Genomic DNA, 20,444 nt, shown 5'->3' with positions numbered 1-20,444 from the left:
TTTAAATGACTCAGCTGGAGACAGAATGATTCAGTGATTTGAGGAAAGGAAGCAGCGCTAGAGAACAGTGGATCATAATGTGCTCGGAGAAAGGTCAGTGGTTCGACGTCAGGGTTAACTTCATCCGCAATAAATAACTATGACAAAAAATGTTAGTCAACAACCTATTTTTCCGGACGAAAAACCAATGACGATAACGAAAGGAGATGTACTGAAAAACCCAGATAACTGTCACAAATGACTTTTCATATAGGTTGAAGATAATGTACGAGATGAGAATTCCACATCAGACTAATGGACTTTCAATTTGACACGAAGGCTTCTTTGATCTCCCTTTAATCTGCTTTGTCCAATAATAAGCATGCATGTCTTTGCAGAATTTAATGCAATCCTCTCATTGATCTTTCAGTTGTGCTGGCTGGTTGAGTTGATCTGCCCTGCTCTCCCACACACAGCTACCAGGCGGTCACTTCAGTCACGCATCTATCTTCTGAACTGATGCATAGCCAGAACACTTCAATTGCACCCAGAATGTTTACTCTCTCTTACTTTCATATAGGATATGTTTGCTTTGATCACATCAGAAGCTCTAGTACCATGTTATCTGTTATTAATCTATGTTGCCACTCTCGCGATCGGCAAATGCCGTTGCTCTTTCCCAACTGGAACTACTAATGCGATTTTCTGAATATTAGGAGCACAGTAATAATTCTGGCATTGTCGGAAAGTTCAGATTCCTGTTTTATGAGAATCACTGTTGTTTCCCCTTCAGAACATTATGACGGGGAGAAAATTAGAGTTGTAGGTCTAAATTGTTTAACCTGAAGCCAAGGCTCTGTTGCCTATATGGTAAACCATGGCTTGGTTACAATCTGCCACAATAGCAATGTTGCCAGCAATATGAGGGGACAGTAAGTCTAGTTGGACAAGGCTATCTGAATATGGACATGAATGTTGGAGGTAAATATTAATGATTTCATGGAGAAAAAAAAATCACAGATTAAAATGTGACTAAAATGACAGTGACTAAAACTAGACAAAACATTTCCAGAGTTTTTGTCGACTGTTAATAACTAAAACTACGAAGGATGAAATAACTAAAATGGGATTACAAATAAAAGGGTATTTTAGTCAAAAGACCAATATAAGATGAAAACTACATCTAAAATAGCTGACAAGATTAACACTGTTCAACATTGAGATGTAAAACTATTCCGTGGCATTATCAAGGAGTACAGTTTTAGGTGTCACTCAGCTCATTCAGGGTACAATATCCCCACCACCTTAGTCTCCTGGAAAACATCAATGTCAGCCAAAGGGAAAGAGCACGCTCTGTACACAATCCACTTAGAATCCAACCACTTGGCACAGCTCAAAGTCAAAACATTTCAGATGAGCCCACCCCTTTTTTCATCACCTTACAGTGTCCACTGATAACATATTGTATCCCAATATAGTCTTGAAATAGCCCAGTAGTTGCCCCAGACAGCTGTGAGAGGGGGTAGTTGTCAATGTCACAGGAGGCCACCAGAGCTGTTCTAAGGAGGAAAACTCCTCTGAGGAGGGGCCATCTAGAAGTGGAATACCTGCTGTTGGCCCTGGATCTTGGGGAAGTCCTCTCTCTGCTTCCTGGTCTTGGGCCTCTCCAGGCTGCCCTGCTGGAGGTGCTTCAGTCTGGCCGCTACAGTCGACTGAGGTCCCTTGGATGCCCCTGGTGAGTTGCTGGCATTCTATGGGAAGACAAAAGCATGAAGTCTTATTTGAGCCATCTGAGATGACACGCAATTCCCTATATAGTGCAGTTATTTTTGGTTAGAGCCTTAAGCAGTGCACAATATAGGGAATAGGATGGACATTTTGGGTGCAGACAGTCTCACTAGAGCTATCCCTACGTCCTGATCAGTTTTGTCATTTCTGTCAGTAGTGCAGAGTTGTTAACCTGAAACCGGCTCTACCACAGCTCTTTTGACAGCTTCCCTAGTGAGCTGAGACTTGTTTTGATTTGGGAGCAATAAAACAAGACCTTTGACAGAGCTAAATGTGTCACATGAGCAGTAAGAGTGTTCTGACATTTTTCTTAGTCTGTCAGCGAACCTTGAATTGAAGTACAGATGTTGGATCTTAATTTGACCCGTTTCGGCGCAGGATGAAAATAATCCTGCAGGAAGATTTGTTTGTATACAATGCAGTACTGTGCCTACATTGTACCTTAGACTGCAGGTCCACTGGATACCAGTTCAAGTAGCCTATGTAGGCTATGTGCAGGTTGCATTGCGTCTCGTGTGAATTTTTATTTGGATTATAATAAATGGACATAAGTGTTGGGTATTGTCATTTATTATCAAGATCAGGGGTATAATATCCCTGGACTGTCCCGATTTGAAATGTGTAACTAAATCAAGTCAATTGGGGGATTTAGTTATTTGTGCCAGAAGGGCTTGGGCCAGAATTGAACCCACAATGACACGCTAGGCCTATTTGTGCACGCAGAAGGCAACTGCCCTAACCACTAGACCACCCCAAGCCACGATTGAACTCAATTTTGACAGTTAATTCTTAACCTCAGGTTTGCTAGAAACCTTAAGATGCCATCTTTTTTGATAATATACACTGTAGATAAAAAAAATAATGGGCTGGTTTTCTACCTCACTATTCTCAATGTCACCTTGTCTTTAAATCTGATATTATAGGCCTATATGTGATTAGTTTTGATAGGCTACACGTTTAGTAAAAAGGGTTCTAAAAGGGTTCTTCGACTGTCCCAATAGGAGAACACTTTTTGGTTCTAGGTAGAAGCCTTTTTGGTCCCATGAAGAACCCCCTGTGTAAAGGGTTCTACATTGAACTCAAAAGGGTTCTACCTGGAACCAAAAAGGGTTATTCAAAGGGTTCTCCTATAGGGACAGCTGAATAACCCTTTTAGGTTCTAGATAGCACCTTTTTTATAAGATTGTACAGTAGGCTATAGTTTAGTTGTAGCCTGCTGCGCGGCTGCATTTCAGTTACACAGCTGCATTTCGGCTACATTTGTACATTTGAATGTTGCAGTAACAGGACCTAGAAGCCTATAGTAGCAGTAGGACATAGCCTTTGAGCGAGCGAGAGAGACAGGAGAATTCTGATAGCTGGCACTGGTCCGAATGACTCGATTGTCCCCACATGGAGAGAAAGAGAACTACATTTTTTATAGCTATTTTGAATTCCATGTTGCGCAGGGAAAAGAGTGATCAAATTAAGATCCGACATCTGTACATTATTCCACCTTAACACACTCCATGCAGTATACATTTACTTCCAATATGCACTCCAGAAAATAGAACTGTCAGTTGTCATAACAGTTAGTTTGTTAGAGAATTAGAGCACAGCTTAGTTAGAATACAGATTTTTATTTTATAAAAAAAATAATTTCATAATTTATTTAACCAGGTAGGCCAGTTGAGAACAAGTTCTCATTTACAACTGCGACCTGGCCAAGATAAAGCAAAGCAGTGCGACACAAACAACAACAGAGTTACACATGGAATAAACAAACATACAGTCAATAGCACAATATAAAATATCTATAGACAGTGTGTGCAAATGAGGTAAGATTAGGGAGGTAAGGCAATAAATAGGCCGTAGTGGTGAAGTAATTACAATTGAGCAAATAAACACTGAAGTGATAGATGCGCAGAATATGAATGTGCAAGTAGAGATACTGGGGTGCAAAGGAGCAAAAAAAAGAACCATATGGGGATGAGGTAGTTGGATGGGCTATTTACAGATGGGCTATGTATAGGTGCAATGATCTGTGAGCTGCTCTAACAGCTGATGCTTAAAGTTAGTGAGGGAGATATTCAAACATTTTATTATTTCAGCTTTATTCAACCAGGTAGGCCAGTTGAGACAAGTCCTCATTTACAACTGCGACCTGGCCAAGATAAAGTAAGCAGTGTGACACAAACAACAACACAGAGTTATACATGGAATAAACAAACGTACAGTCAATAACACAATAGAAAAGTATATATACATTGTGTGCAAATGGCATAATGAGTCTCCAGCTTCAGTGATTTTGCAGTTTGTTCCAGATATTGGCAGCAGAGAACTGGAAGGAAAGGCAGCCAAAGGAGGAATTGTCTTTGGGGGTGACCACTGAAATATACCTGCTGGAGCGCATGCTACGGGTGGGTGCTGCTATGGTAACCAGTGAGCTGTGATAAGATGGGGCTTTACCTAGCAAAGACTTATAGATGACCTGGAGCCAGTGGGTTTGGCGACGAATATGAAGCGAGGACCAGCCAACGAGAGCATACAGGTCGCAGTGGTGGGTAGTATATGGGGCTTTGGTGACAAAACGGATGGCACTGTGATAGACTGCATCCAATTTTCTGAGCAGAGTGTTGGAGGCTATTTTGTAAATGGCATCGCCAAGGAGTCAAGGTTCAGTAGGATAGTCAGTTTTACGAGGGTATGTTTGGCAGCATGAGTGAAGGATGCTTTGTTACAAAATAGGAAGCTGATTCTAGATTTAATTTTCGATGGGAGATGCTTAGTGTGAGTCTGGAAGGAGAGTTTACAGTCTAACCAGACACCTAGGTATTTGTAGTTGTCCACATATTCTAAGTCAGAACCGTCCAGAGTAGTGATGCTGGACGGGCGAGCAGGTGCAGGCAGCGATCAGTTAAAGAGCATGCATTTAGTTTTACTTGCATTTAAGAGCAGTTGGTGGCCATGGAAGGAGAGTTGTATGGCATTGAAGCTCGTCTGGAGATTAGTTAACACAGTGTCCGAAGAAGGGCAAGAAGTATACAGAATGGTGTCGTCTGCGAGAGGTGGATCAGAGAATCAACAGCAGCAAGATCGACATCATTGATGTATACAGATAAAAGAGATGTCCCAAAAATGTAACCCTGTGGCAACCCCATAGAGACTGCCAGAGGTCCAGACAACAGGCCCTGTGATTTGACATACTGAACTCTGTCTGAGAAGTAGTTGGTGAACCAGGCGAGGCAGTCATTTGAGAAACAAAGGCTTTTGAGTCTGCCGATAAGAATGTGGGGATTGACAGAATCGAAAGCCTTGGCCATTTGATGAATACGGCTGCACAGTACTGTATTTTATTGATGGCGGTTATGATATTGTTTACCTTGAGCATGACTGAGGTGCACCCATGACCAGCTCGGAAACCAGATTGCATAGTGGAGAAGGTACAGTGGGATTCGAAATGAACGGTGATCTGTTTGTTAACTTGGCTTTCGAAGACCTTAGAAAGGCAGGGTAGGACAAATCTAGGTCTGCAACAGTTTGGGTCTAGAGTGTCTCCCGCTTTGAAGAGGGGGATGACCGTGGCAACTTTCCAATCTTTGGGGATCTCAGACAATAGGAAAGAGAGGTTGAACAGGCTAATAATAGGGGTTGCAACAATTGTGGCAGATAATTTTAGAAAGAGAGGGTCCAGATTGTCTAGCCCAGCTGATTTGTAGGGGTCCAGATTTTGCAACTCTTTCAGAACATCAGCTGTCTGGGTTTGGGTGGAGGAGAAATGGGGAGTCTTGGGCAAGTTGCTGTGGGGGGTGCACGGCTGTTGAACGGCGTAGGGGAAGCCAGGTGGAAAGCATGGCCAGCCGTAGAAAAATGCTTATTGAAATTCTACATTGTCGTGGATTTATCGGTGGTGACAGTGTTTCCTGGCATCCGTGCAGTGGGCAGCTGGGAGGAGGTGCTCTTATTATCCATGGACTTTACAATATCCCAAAACTTTTTGAAGTTAGTGCTACAGGATGCAAGTTTCTGTTTGAAAAAGCTAGCCTATGCTTTCCTAACTGCCTGTGTATTCTGGTTCCTAACTTCCCTTAAAAGTTGCATATCGCAGGGGCTATTCAATGCTAATACAGTACGCCACAGGATGTTTTTGTGCTGGGAAAGGGCAGTCAGGTCTGGAGTGAACGAAGGGCTATATCTATTCCTGGTTCTACATTTCTTGAATGGGGCATGCTTATTTAAGATGGTGAGGAAATTACTTTTAAAGAACAACCAGGCATCCTCTACTGACGAAATGAGGTCAATATCCTTCCAGGATACCCAGGCCAGGCCGATTAGAAAGGCCTGCTTGCTGAATTGTTTAAGGGAGCGTTTGACAGTGATGAGGAGTGGTTGTTTGACCGCAGACCCATTACGGACGCAGGCAATGAGGCAGAGATCCTGAGATCCTGGTTGAAGACAGTAGAGGTGTATTTAGAGGGCAGGTTGGTCAGGATGATATCTATGAGGGTGCCCGTGTTTATGGATTTGGGGATGTACCTGGTAGGTTCATTGATAATTTATGTGCAATTGAGGGCATCTAGCTTAGATTGTAGGACGGCCGGGGTGTTAAGCATGTCCCAGTTTAGGTCACCTAACAGTTTGAGCTCTGAAGATAGATGGGGGGCAATCAATTCACATACCGTGTCCAGGGCAGAGCTGGGGGCTGAAGGTGGTCTATAACAAGCGGCAACGGTGAGAGACTTGTTTCTGGAAAAGTGCATTTTTAGAAGTAGAAGCTCGAATTGTTTGTGTACAGACCTGGATAATATGACAGAACTCTGCAGGCTATCTCTGCAGTAGATTGCAACTCCGCCCCCTTTGGCAGTTCTATCTTGACGGAAAATGTTATAGTTAGGGATGGAAATTTCAGGATTTTTGGTGGCCTTCTTAAACCAGGATTCAGACACGGCTAGGACATCTGGGTTGGCAGAGTGTGCTAAAACAGTAAATAAAACAAACTTAGGAAGGAGGCTTCTAATGTTAACATGTATGAAACCAAGGCTTTTACGGTTACAGAAGTCAACAAATGAGAGTGCTTGGGGAATGGGAGTGGAGCTAGGCACTGCAGGGCCTGGATTAACCTCTACATCACCAGAGGTACAGAGGAGGAGTAGGAGAAGGGTACGGCTAAAGGCTATAAGAACTGGTCGGCCGTCTAATGCATTCGGAACAGAAAGTAAAAGGACCAGGTTTCTGGGCGCGGAAGAATAGATTCAAGGGATAATGTACAGACAAGGATATGGTAGGATGTGAATTCAGTGGAGGTAAACCTAGGCATTGAGTGACGATGAGAGAGGTTTTGTCTCTAGAGACACCATTTAAATCAGGTGAAGTCACCGCATGTGTGGGAGGTGGAACAAAAAAGCTAGCTAAGGCATATTGAGCAGGGCTGGAGGCTAGACAGTGAAATAAGACAATAATCACTAACCAAAACAGGAAAGGACAAGGCATATTGACATTAGGGAGAGGCATGCGTAGCCGAGTGATCATAGGGACCAGTGAGTAGCTAGGCGAGCTGGAGACACGGTGATTCCGACAGCTAGCGGGCCGGGGATAGCAGGCTAGCAGAAGGGCCTTAGGGGGACTTCGCGATGGAAGAGTCTGTTGTAGCCCCCTCGGACGGTTACATTGGCAGACCAGTCCAGGCCAATTGGCAAAATAGGTATTGTAGCCCAAGAAAATGGCTGATGGACCTCTTCAGCTAACAGTCCGATATGCTCTAGACAGCTAGCGGGCCGCAGCTAGCAGGCTAGTGGATGGGCCTTCAGGGGACGTCGTGACGGAGGAGCCTGTTGAAACCCCCTTGGGCGGATTATGTCGGTAGACCAGTCGTGATGTATCGGGGGGGCTCCGTGTCGGCAGTAAAATGGGTCCAGGCCAATTGGCAAAATAGGTATTGTAGCCCAAGGAGTGACTGATGGACCTCTTCAGCTAGCCGGGAGATGGGCCTAGCACAAGGCTAGTGCCAGGCTAACTGGTGCTTGCTTCGGGACAGAGATGTTAGCCAGGAGTAGCCACTCAGATAGCAGCTAGCTAGCTGCGATGATCCAGGTGAAAAGGTTCAGAGCTTGCGATAGGAATCTGGAGATGTGGAGATTTGGTGGAGAAAAAGCAGTCCGGTGTTCTCTGGGTTGAATCGCGCTGTGCAGACTGGCAGGAGTTGACCAGGCTAAAGTTAGCTGATGACCGCTAGCAGTGGCTAACTGAATACTAGCTAGTAGCTAGTTAGCTGGCTAGCTTCTGTTAGGGGTTCGGGTTCTAAAGTATAGAAAATAGTAGATCCATACCACATTGGGTGAGGCGGATTGCAGGAGAGTATGGTTGAAATTTAGGTTAAAAATATAATAAAATATATATGAAATATATGCTGTGCCATCTTGGATTTACGGGATGCAGATCAGAGTGTAGAACGCATTCAGTAGAATTAGCAAGGGAAGAAGTAATTAGCTAGGTCAGACAGGGCAGTTAGATTAGACATTACTGTAGATGGTTGATGGTTGAATTCGACAAGAGAAGCACTTCGTTCTGTCATGTTTTCAGCTCAAAGAATTGCTGTATCAAGCAGAATTAGAGGGGACTCTCCATGATGAACAGGGATGTTAGTGGCCCTCTAGGAAACAGCAGTGACTGAAGGAGGGGGACCGGACAGGAGGCAGACTTAGAAGGTCGCAGACATTGCAAAATGAGAGGGCCTTATGGGGGGGCTTAAGGTTTCCCTTTCTTCCCAAGGAGCCTGAGGTGCAAGGAAGGGTAAGGGCTGCAGGGGTTGGCCTCGGTAGTTTGCTGGGCAGTGGGGACACTTTGACAGGGGTTCGCTGAAATATCTGAGCTGAAATATCTCGCAGGTGATGTGTGGTAGAAGGCAGGTAAACCATTTTGCAGCAGTGTAACTCACTGCAAATGAAAGGACTCCTACCTCTAGTTCAGCAATGATCCGCTCGTCATGGTCTTCATCTTTAATCGCTGAGGCGGCGATGACGGGGGGAGTAGAGGCGGGGCGAGGTGTGTCAGACGGTGTCCTTCTCAGCTTGACTAGAGTCTTCGGGGCCTCTCCGTCTTCTGGCTCCAGCTTCTTAGAAAAACAAAACAGGGTTGGCGTCTTATGTGACGCATCTTCACAACATCCGTACAGTACATCCAATAGCCTAACTCAAAGTATCTTCAGAAACATTCAGAATGTGCATTTTCATACTTTGAACCACAGGTGGCCGGTGACACCTTAATTGGGGAGGACGGGCTCATAGTAATGGCTGGAACAGAATACATGGAATGTATGTGTTTGATAAAATTCTGTTCACTTCGTTCCAGCCATTATCATGAGCCGTCCTCCCCTCAGCATCCTCCTGCGGTTTGCAGGTATATCTTTCACAGCCATCTCTCTCTTACTGTACCTTCTTGGTGGTGACGGTCACTTCTCCAGTGCGATTGGTGGTGAGCCCATGGGCTGATGGGAAGCTGCGGCGAGGAGGGGGTGGAGGCGGCGACTTAGAGGGTTTCTCAGTGCGATACCTGGTTACGGTCATCTCCGCTACAACACACAATGGCATCATATCTTTATAGGACAGCTCAGTCATAACTCAATCACAAATATAACAACGTTGATGTGGTATTCAGTCTCACCAGATCCGCGACGTGAGCCCCCTTCCAGCTTCAGGGCAGTGATCTGGACCTTGTTGGGCTGGTGCTCAGTACTGGTAGTAGTGAGGGTACTAGAGGTGGTGAAGGCGCTGGTGGAGGTAGTGATAGGGGTGGTAAACTGAGGTTTGGGGTGGGGTTTGGGGGGCACCACAGGCTTGTTGATCTGCCTGGCAGCGAAGTCCAGGTCTGGAATGGCCTTCATCAGCTCAGCTTGCGTCTCCTCCAGCAGACGGTTGATGTCCTGGGCACTGAACTGGGTCAGACTGGCCCGCTTCTCCTCCCAGTCCCGCTCTGCAGCCTATGCCAACACACATATTTGTCAACCCAAATATTATTGTGTATTGGAAATATATTGCGGCTTTCATGTACACAGATATACTATACATATACTATACATCTATACATTTTCTAGAAAATGTTCACACTGGTAAATGTACAGATTCCCCTGTAAATGTGTACATTTAGCAGTGTGAGGAGGAGTTTATATGAATAAACCCCAGGAGGAATGTTCCGCACCAGTCTGACCTCCACGGACACTGATTTGTCAGCACCGCGGCGGCTCGGCAGCTCATCCAGGACCCGGCTTCTGTAGCTGGCTGTAGGGTGGGGATCCTGCTCAGGCCCCGAGGTGTCCGGGTCACTGCCTGATATGGGCATCCAGTTGGCAAGGCTGGCACTTCCACCCAGGTCATTGAGGCTGAGCGGTGGACTGGTCAGGATGTCGAGGTCCGAGTTCTTTCCTGTGTCCTCAGTTCGCTTGGCTGACTGGCTGCAGATGTCGTCCTGGCCCTTCCACAGGCCCTCGGTCACTTTTCTGTACGTACAGGTGGTATACAATACACTAACAACACACACAGCATTGTCAGGGCCCTATTGCATCAAAGCTAGTGACCAGCTTTCTGGGATGAGTCAAAAATATATATTTTTCATCTGCTCCAAAAGGTTTGTGTTATGAACTGTGCTTTCTCCTTGTACTGAAAGAGTATAATTTTTACTTATCTTGAAAACCAAGTCACCAGTTGAATGGAACCCTCGTAACAATGATGCTACAACAACATGTTTATGTAACACAGTTGTTGTGTTGAACCGTACCTCCGTAGTGTGGTCAGTGTGTCGGTCATAGTGTTACAGCGTTTCAGCAGTGTGTCCAGTCTGTGTGGTTCCTCCTTCAGGAACTTGACAGCCTCCACCTCCACCCTCAACACCACCCGCATCTTACTCTGCAGACTGGGGAACTGGTCTGGAGGGAGGGAGAGACAGAGATAGACAGATACAGAGACTGAAGCACCATTAACTCAATGAGAGAGGGAAGGTGTATATTGTATATCTATGCTTGTGTGTAAAACATGCATGTAGTGTCTTTGTGTCTCGTTCCCTGCCGGGGCTTACTGTACTTTCTGTCCCCTGTGGTTCTGCTACCACATGGAGAAAGATTTCAGGGTATTTAGGCGCATAACCAGTCTGGTATCACAAGTTGGTAAACAAGCCTCTCGTTCCACTGTGTGATTTTGTTCTATGATGCCAGACGGGACAACATATGCATGTTTAGCACCTCTTCCTTAATCATTTTTTGATTTTATTTTTAATTGAACCTTTATTTAACTAGGCAAGTCAGTTAAGAACAAGTTCTTATTGACAATGACGGCCTCCCTGGAAACAGTGGATTAACTGCCTTGTTCAGAGGCAGAACGACAGATGTTTACCTTGTCAGCTCGGGGATTCGATCCAGCAGCCTTTCGGTTACTGGCCCAACGCTCTAACCACTAGGCTACCTGCTGCGATACACACTCATATTAGGCACGTACACCTGCCTAATTACTGTCAATGCAACAGATTTGGTCCTTGTGGCAATTATATAGTAATATGAGGGGTTAATTTTATTCCATCCAAACATTGCCTTACTGTTGTATCTTCCTGTATCATTATCCCCTATTGATATCCTTACTCTTGAGCTCTGTGAGCGTCTCTCCCAAAGACCTGAGCTCCATGCTCTTCTGCTCCACGTCCTTCTCTGTCACCAGGCCATGGTTGACTGACGAGTTCCTCTGGAGTTCCTCCACTGACTTCTCCAGATCACTGTGAAGACCAAAATCAGTTGCCACTTGTCTTATAGCCATGTTATGCAGGCACTGCATGGTGTAAATGTACCATTCAGCTTTCTACTATCTGAATCAGTCTGCATTATTTCTCCATTCACACAGACCCTAGCTTGAGCCTGACTTAAAGGCTGAACTCACTGCAGCTGCTGGATGAGCAGCTCTTCCTGGTTGAGGTACTTGAGTCTCTCCTCCTCCACTAAGAGACGCTGCCTCTGCAGAGGGTCCTCCTGGGTCCGCATGGCATCCAGCATCATCAGGCTCAGCTCCGACTCCGTCTGCCTCAGCAGGGACTGCACTGAGTCCTGGTTCTCCAACTGAGAGGCGAGGCATGGACAGACACAAAGACATGTTATTTGGACGCACACACAATACGTCAAACAAGCATAAGTCAACCATGCACAACGACCAGTCAACACACACAAAACGACAAGTCAACACACACACAACATGAGACACACACACAGACCAAAAGGCAGGCCGAATGCAAAATTACACACACACACAGTTTTGTATTGCTATCATTGTGGGGACCAAATAATTGATTCCCATACAACATCTTATTTTCCCTAACCCTTAACCCTAAATCAAACCCTAAACCTAACCTTAACCCTTATCCATAACCCTAAACCTAAACCTAAACCTAACCTTAACCCCAAACCCCTAACCTTAACCCTAAACTTAACCTTAACCTTAACCCCAAACCCCTAACCTTAACCCTAAACCTAACCTTAACCCCAAATCCCTAACCTTAACCCTAACCCCAAACCCTTAACCTTAACCCTAAAACTACACCTAACCCTAACTCCTAACCCTAAACCTAACCTAACCCTTAAGCCAAAAATAGCATTTTTCCTTGTGGCAAACGGAAAAATGTCCCCACTTGTCCGAATAGTCCTTGTTTTACAATCCTGTTGAGGTACCCACAAGGAGAGTTAAACAAAAACACAAAACACACACAATCTACACATTGATATATAAACACATCTAAAAACAACTAGAGCCTTGAGGAATGTGTGTGTGTGTGTGTGTGTGTGTGTGTGTGTGTGTGTGTGTGTACGGCCATACCGTTCTCTGGAGCTCACCTGGATGTCGCGCAGCTGGGACAGCTGTATGCGCAGCTTGCTGGTGTTCTGCTGCAGGCCAAGCAGGTGGTTCTGCATCTGCAGCCGCGACACCGTCAGTGACTGGGCAGACCCTGTGGGCGGGGGCGGCATCAGGGCCAACGGAGCCGATGGCGTCAGAGCTGGCCAATCAGAAAGCAGGATTAGGGTCTCGTGAATGTGCATTCAGCTGTCACGGAAGCCAATTATATAATCCATCGTAACAGGGGGGAGGATTTACACGATTATACATAGGTGTAATGATGATTGACAGAGTGGGGAAGGTTTTAAGGACACACAAAGCTGGAATTCTTTGCATACATCTAGATTTCAGGGGTAACAACAGCAAGCCCGGAGCAAGCAAGTCTTTGACGCTTAAGTTGAAATGACACAAGGGGCCATTGAAATGACAATGAATAAATGGCTTTGTTTATATGGCATTTTCTCAGGCATAACAAAACAAAGGGACTGGTTTGATAAGACTAAGGTACACACAAACTTAGAGTTCACCCAAAATACAAAATCACATATTGCTTTACATAGAAAATAATCAAATTGCTTTGTAAATAGTCCAAATAAGACCATTAGCATTGATAACTTCCCAGGCAAATATGTTTTGTAATTTAGGTGAACTAGCTTGGCACAACTAATTCTTGAAGAAAGCCTTGTTTTGGGGGAGGGCTTGTCACAGTTCCAGTGTGTGTCTAAGGGCATTGTCTAACTAAAAGCTTGCCTTTTAATACCTGTCTGGATCAAAAAGGTAAAGGCCTACTTTTATCCGACAACATAAAATCCCCTTTACACAGACGACTTCCAGCAATTAACCATATTTTTGCAGGTCTGTGTGAATGGTATCAGGAGTAGAAATACATATTGATCTACCCAAAGCACCAACTATGCATACAAAGAAACCTGACCACACCACTACTGATGATGACAAGTCAATCTAAATGACACTCCAGCAGGAACAGTAGGGAGTGGGAAACACATGTTGAGCCCAGTTCAGAATCCAGACACTGAACACAGGCATAAAGAATAAGAGAATCAAAACAGAATCCTCACAAAACTCAAAGTGCATCACACGAGAGACATCAACTGTAAAGGAAGGAATTTGTCATAGAGACACAGAGGGAGGGAAAAGACAAGGACTTTGGACAAGAAGATACCTTTCTTTTTTTTAAACCGTCCAGCTAAAATAAGGCACAAGAAGCACGGCACACATTACTAACAAAAACCAATACACACTTTAGTCACATGAGCAGTTCAGCTACAGAACATTTACGATGCTCTGCCACCCTTACCCTTTATATTGCCACGTCAATGGGACAGAGGGAAAGTGAATGTATATTTGTTCTGTTTTCAGTTGATACTTACTGTCTGTTCCCGAGCAGTCACTGGACGTCTCGATCTTATCCCTGAAAAAGACTAAATAAGTTAAAGGTCCCCACTCTGTGTGAATGTTGTGTGTGTGTTTGTGTGTGTGTGTGTGTGTGTGTGTGTGTGTGTGTGTGTGCCTTACGGGCTATCTGCCTCTGGTCCCCTGGTCAGAACAGTCTGCAGTAGACCAGTCAGACTGGCTATCTGTTTCTCCATGACCTCCATGCGCCCCCTTAGCAGTGAAACACATAGGGTATGAGTAAGTTCAGAAACACACAAAATACCCATCACAGACACACGAAACATACACACACACACACACACACACACACACACACACACACACACACACACACACACACACACACACACACACACACACACTCTCTCTCTCACCTGGTCTCGGTCTCGTTGCCTGGTAGAGGTGAACTAAAACCTGGTGCTGAACTGAAACCACCACCCTCCCCTCCAGGTCCAGCCATCAGACACAGCTGATCTGACCCCAACCCTGACCCCTGACCCCTAGCTTTGGCACTTTCCCCAAACACGGAGGAAGACACCGAGTCCCTCCGCAGGGTCTGCCTCCCAGGGGAGCCCCGGCCGGGCATGGTGCCCGAATACGAGTCCCTCATGTCAGGGATCTTCTGCGGGGACGATGGGGGTGGCACCCGGAAACCCATGGCCAACATGGACGCGGCGTAGGCAGCATCATTATACAGCGGGCCTCCAGGCCTGTATAGGATGCCGCTGTCCATCAGCTCTCCCTGCAGAGCCGCCGCCGAGTAGGAAGTGAGGGAGCGCACAGAGCCGGGTCCCAACGCTCCACCACCACCTCCTCCTCGCCGGTAGAGAGAGCCATAGGGATCCCCCCTCGGGGGTAGGGGAGAGTGGGGGCCAGCCAGACTAAGCCGACCCCCTTCCTGGCCCAGGGAATAGGGGTCGGCATAGATCCCCCCTCCATCGCCCCGCAGGAGCACCATGCTTCTGGAGCCAATACCGTGGACCTCCTCATCGGGCTTCACGTCCCTCCGCTCCAGGATGGCACTGGGGGAGAAGCTAGCCTGGGCATGGTGCTGGAGATGGTGGTGCTGGGGTTGGAGCTGCTGGGGGTGATGCTGCTGCGGGTGGTGGTGGGCCGCCATCTGGCCCCCGGGCAAGAGGTGGTGGGGGTGGGGGAGGGAGTGGGTGTGGGGGTGATGCTGGAGGTGAGGTTGCCCGGCATAGGAGGATGGACGGCCACCGCCACTGTAGAGGAGACGGACGCGGGACGGGGAGCTGGAGGGGGTCGAGGCGGAGGAGGAGGCGGGGGCATTGCTGAGGCGACGGTTGGACGGAGAATCCTGCTGGGGCGTGTACACCATCTCCCTCTGTCATTGGAGGAAGAGAGGAACGATAGACATACTCAGAATAGAAGAAGTGTGAAGTTGAATAAAATACCTTACAATGCTATACAATATTACTGGTGATTCAAAAGAAAATTGCACATAATTGGATGCAGCTTGAAAACCAACCTGAGTTAATGACCCCCTGGGCTCTTTAAATATAATAGCCTTCCTGACAAGACAATAGCAGCCCCCCATGGATGCTACGCCACAGGAGGTCAGTGGCACCTTAGAGCCCCATGTGCTCTACACACACTGGAGAAATGACTGGGGCACCTTTGTTCTTAACTGACTAGACTAGTTAAATAAACACTTATTTATTTTTTAAATCTCCACCATCTACAATACCGCCTGTAGATGCAAGTGCCTCCATACGTACAAAAAATAATCCCACTAGCTGTGACTGACTAGCGAGGGGCGAACCACGACTTCTCAGACAGGATCCCTGAGCCCCACTGTCACACAATCCCCGTCATAGACCACAGCAGAGCACAGCTTCACTGTATCTCCTCACACTACTCTAACCCATCTCCTCAGCGCCAACCAACCTGCCAATCAACCTCCGCTAAGCCCTGTCATCCAATCCATTTTGTCCCTCTATATCCTCCCTGTCTCTGTGCAGCGCTACTCGGTGGTACCGTCATGGTTTACAGTCTGTAATCTGCTCTGCTGGCTCATGTATGGCCCACTTCACCTTGGGTTTATTTGCTGGGGCATAAGAGGGATCCTATGTAATATCCTATGTTTCGCAGAGTTGTGGCTGAACGAGGACATAAATATACATCCTTCTAGTTTTTCTATGCGCCGTCAAGACCGGAAGGGAGGAAGGGTGTTCCTCTTTGTTTACAACAGCTGCGGAGTGAGCTCTAATGTTAAGGACGTTTCGAGTTTTTGCTCTCCTGAGAATACCTCATGATAAGCTGCAGACCATACTATTTACCAAGAAAGTTTTCATCTATATTTTTCGTAGCTGTCTATTTACCACCGCAAACTGATACTGGCACTAAGGCCGCACTCAACGAGCTGTATAGGGCCATACGAAATCAAGAAAATGCACAATTCAGAGGGAAACTGAAATCCATTTTACCTCATTTTTTCCATCATGTCACCTGTGCAACTAGAGGAAACAAAACTTTAAATCACATTTACACCACACAGAGAAATACATTCAAGGTCCTCCCTCTGGCAAATCAGACCATAAGTCTATCCTCCTGCTTACAAGCAGAAATTCAAACAGGAAGTACCAGTGACACGCCCAATACGGAAGTGGTCTAATGAAGCGGATGCTAAGCTACAGGACTGTTTCGATTAATCCGATAACATGGAGGAGTTTATCACATCAGTCACCAGCTTAATAAATAAGTGCATCGACGAAGTCGTCCCCACAGTGACCGTACATACCCCAACCAGAAGCCATGGACCCGGTGTGTAATACCAACTTGTTTTAAGCAGACCAACACAGTCCTCGTGCTGAATAACGCCAAGATAACCTGTCTAAATGACTATTGTCCCACAGCACTCACATCTATAGCCATGAAATGATTTGAGAGGCTGGTCATGGCTCACATCAACAGCATCATCACAAACACCCTGGACCCACTCCAATTCGCATACCGCCTCAACAGATCCACAGATGATGCCATATCTATTGCACTCAACACCGCCCTCACCCACCTGGACAAAATAAATACCAATGTAAGAATGCTGTTTATAGATTACAGCTTAGCATTCAACACCATAGTCCTCTCTAAACCCATGACTAAGCTCGGGACCCTGGGACTGAACACCTCCTTCTGCAACTGGATCCGGGACTTCCTGACAGGCCGCTTCCAGGTGGTGAGGGTAGGCAACAACACATATGGGCTGTTTTGCTTAGTCGCCTCCTGTACTCCCTATTCACCCACGACCATGTGGCCACACACGACTCCAACACCATCATCAAGTTTGCTGACGACACGACGGTGGTAGGACTGATCACCGACGATGATGAGGCAGCCCACAGGGAGGAGGTCAGAGACCAGCAACCTCTCCCTCAACGTCAGCAAGACAAAGGAGCTGATCGTGGACGACAGGAAACAGAGGTGTGAGCACGCCCCCGTACACATCAAAGGGGCTGTAGTGGAGCGGGTCAAGAGCTTCAAGTTCCATTCTCACTTTTTATCGCATTCTTTTCTGCGTATGTCTAGTGACAACGCCAATTCTCCATGGTGTAATCCAGCGTTTCCCAAACGGTTTGAGTTGTCGTCTAAATCACTTTTTAGTGTCTGATGAAATACACAAAGCCATGTCTCTAGCTGACACACCATTTGAGAACAACTGTGTATGTACAATATTATACAACATTATCAGTCAGCAAATAGCCTTTTTTTGCCTTGGAGGGAAACAGGTCAGTGTGGATTCAAAAACAGTTCTACTGTTGTAGTATCATATTACTCATTCATGCAGACTTATTTAATAGAGACTGGCTGAGTTTCATTTGTGCTCCAGTAGGTTGATTAATAGCTACTCATTTTTCCATTACTAAACAACATAATATCACTGTCAGAACAGCATGAGTAGCTGCAAATATGTTATTTGGGGTGAAGGAGTACTTGGGCTCAGTGTTTGCTTTCAATTCGGTAGAGAGCTTGCTGAGGTCGGTTAAACCTTTAGGGATCACAATTCCTCATGGCAAGCAAGGCCCACACATACAGATGGACAGAGAGAGAAAGAGAGAGAGAGAGAGAGAGAGAGACAGACAGACAGACAGACAGACAGACAGACAGACAGACAGACAGACAGACAGACAGACAGACAGACAGACAGACAGACAGACAGACAGACAGACAAGAGAGAAAGAGGGGGGGAGAGAGAGAGACAGACACAGATACACACAAATAACTCCCACTCACAAACACACACACACACAGACACACACACACACCTCCCCCTTTACACTAACCCGGAGGTCTCCGTTGGCCAGATGTGGGTTGTGGTGTCCGGGGTAGGTGCCGTAGACAGGCTCCTTACAGTAGATCTTGATGACACAGCGGTCCTGTACGTCTCGTGGGTCCTCCAGCTCATAGAATACGTTACGGGCCTCATCCTTAATCAGCAGGGCCGTGCTGGGGCACCTGAACATGGGCATTGACACCCGAGCATTTACAATTCAACAGGCCACTTATTGTTTGGTAATGACATAATAAGGATTGTTTTTGTTTCATTTAATTGAATTCATCTTTAGCTTGCCAGCTAATTAATCAGATGTTATCTTAGCTAAAAATCAGCTATCATAATGTGACACCAGTTGTCTTGATTGTTTATTCCACCGTCTATGTCATTGTTATGTCATTCTTATGACAGTGTTATGTAGCCTTTACAACAAAGCGTTCTACTAAAGTGTGATAAAGCCACCTTAACATTGCCATGGTCAGCCTCTGGGGAAACATGTGGACAATGAGGGCTCTCAGGGTCTCCAGACTGGTCAGCTCGTGGGTCAGGTGCACCCGCCTCGTCTCCTCGCCCAGCTGGAGGAAGAGAATGCCTGAGGGGAAGGAGGGAGGAAGGAGGAGAGGAGAGGAGAGGAGAGGAGAGGAGAGGAGAGGAGAGGAGAGGAGAGGAGAGGAGAGGAGAGGAGAGGAGAGGAGAGGAGAGGAGAGGAGAGGAGAGGATTGAGATTCATTTGACTATAATACCTCAACAAACACACACACGACAGAGGGCAGAGAGGGCACAATCACAATAATCTCATCTGTCTACTGGGGCATTTTCTAAATTAATTTGGGACAATCAGTGACGAATTCTAAATAGAATCAAGTATAAACTTGAGAAACCTCCTCATGAATGTGATCCTCATTCTCCTATATGAATAGAACTTCCTTCAGAGTGAACCTGCCTGCAACCCCAAAGATGGTACAGATGACTTGTTGTTATGATTGTGGTCAATAAGACTGTGATATGAGCGTGACATGACCATTATGTTCTGACCTGGCGCACGGAGCTTGGCCTGGCTGGATGAGCGTGCCAGGGGGAGGCTCTGGCGGAGGCGGTTCATGCGGTTGAACCCGAGGGGAACGTCGGCCTCAGACATGGTTTCCAGACTCTCAGCCGAGGCAAAGGACACCCTGCTGGCCTGGTCGGCTAGAGCCGGCTGGTCGGGGTTGCGTCGGATCACACGGGGGGTACGGGCCTATGGGATAGAAGGAGAGACAGATTGTATCAATCAACACTTAAAACCACCCGACCACCACAGCAAAAACACACAGCTGCTGTGACAATGAACACAGACAAACATAGTCAACCACCAAAGCAAAAAGACAACCACAAACTCAGACAAAACAAGTCAACCACTGCAAAAAGACAACCACAAACTCAGACAAAACAAGTCAACCACTGGAAAAAGACAACTACAATAACAGACAAAACAAGTCAACCACTGGAAAAAGACAACCACAAACTCAGACAAAACAAGTCAACCACTGGAAAACGACAACTACAATAATAGCCAAAACAAGAGAATTGCATAAAACAAGATAAAACCAGAAGACAACAAAATCAAATCAAAGTTTATTGGTCGCGTACACATCTACTACTGCAGTGTGCATATTACAGTATAAGTATACACCGTGGGAAAAAAACTGTATAAAATAAATGATCCAGTGTTAAATTGTCTCTTAAAACAATCCTAGACAAAGATACAACAGCACAGCTGTTTCCTCGGGATGAGTCAACTGCATAAAACATAATGACAACGCAGCCACCAAAACTGTTGTAATAAACATATTTTACAAAGCTTCAAACAAATGTATTTAAGTGTGAGCTGAGGAGTTAAACTTGTTGAATTCATTTTGAGTGCACACTAGCCAAGAAACAATTTACATTAAGAAATGGAGCGATATAAATAGGCCTATCTAATATTAATGCTATGTAAATTATGTGGTCTTAGGTGGTTAAGTGCCAGATTCACCAGTATCCACTCTACAGAGAATTAGAGGAACCAACATAACTCTAGTTATGCTAATGCTAACAAACGAAGCTAGCAGAACACTAGCTAGACAGACTTCCATTGAAATGCAGGTGACCAC

General features: G+C 46.0%; 1 protein-coding gene across 1 annotated transcript in view; it reads right to left on the bottom strand.

Annotated features, from left to right (window-relative positions):
- Nucleotides 1–20,444, bottom strand: part of LOC139367471 (SRC kinase signaling inhibitor 1-like) — a 42,630-nt gene that overhangs the window by 5,057 nt on the left and 17,129 nt on the right. Inside the window, exons 4-19 of the mRNA XM_071105688.1 lie at nucleotides 19,348–19,549; nucleotides 18,775–18,904; nucleotides 18,323–18,494; nucleotides 14,396–15,366; nucleotides 14,142–14,231; nucleotides 13,997–14,037; nucleotides 13,789–13,812; nucleotides 12,605–12,765; nucleotides 11,661–11,836; nucleotides 11,369–11,499; nucleotides 10,516–10,663; nucleotides 9,940–10,264; nucleotides 9,406–9,721; nucleotides 9,177–9,313; nucleotides 8,702–8,857; nucleotides 1,587–1,730 (exon numbers count right to left, since the gene is read on the bottom strand). Coding sequence (XP_070961789.1) covers nucleotides 1,587–1,730; nucleotides 8,702–8,857; nucleotides 9,177–9,313; nucleotides 9,406–9,721; nucleotides 9,940–10,264; nucleotides 10,516–10,663; nucleotides 11,369–11,499; nucleotides 11,661–11,836; nucleotides 12,605–12,765; nucleotides 13,789–13,812; nucleotides 13,997–14,037; nucleotides 14,142–14,231; nucleotides 14,396–15,366; nucleotides 18,323–18,494; nucleotides 18,775–18,904; nucleotides 19,348–19,549 — 3,324 coding nt within the window. The remainder of the gene's footprint in view (nucleotides 1–1,586; nucleotides 1,731–8,701; nucleotides 8,858–9,176; nucleotides 9,314–9,405; nucleotides 9,722–9,939; nucleotides 10,265–10,515; nucleotides 10,664–11,368; nucleotides 11,500–11,660; nucleotides 11,837–12,604; nucleotides 12,766–13,788; nucleotides 13,813–13,996; nucleotides 14,038–14,141; nucleotides 14,232–14,395; nucleotides 15,367–18,322; nucleotides 18,495–18,774; nucleotides 18,905–19,347; nucleotides 19,550–20,444) is intronic.

This window comes from Oncorhynchus clarkii, chromosome 16 (assembly GCF_045791955.1).
Source record: "Oncorhynchus clarkii lewisi isolate Uvic-CL-2024 chromosome 16, UVic_Ocla_1.0, whole genome shotgun sequence".
Lineage (NCBI taxonomy): Eukaryota > Metazoa > Chordata > Actinopteri > Salmoniformes > Salmonidae > Oncorhynchus > Oncorhynchus clarkii.
This window is presented reverse-complemented; position numbering and strand designations above follow the sequence as displayed.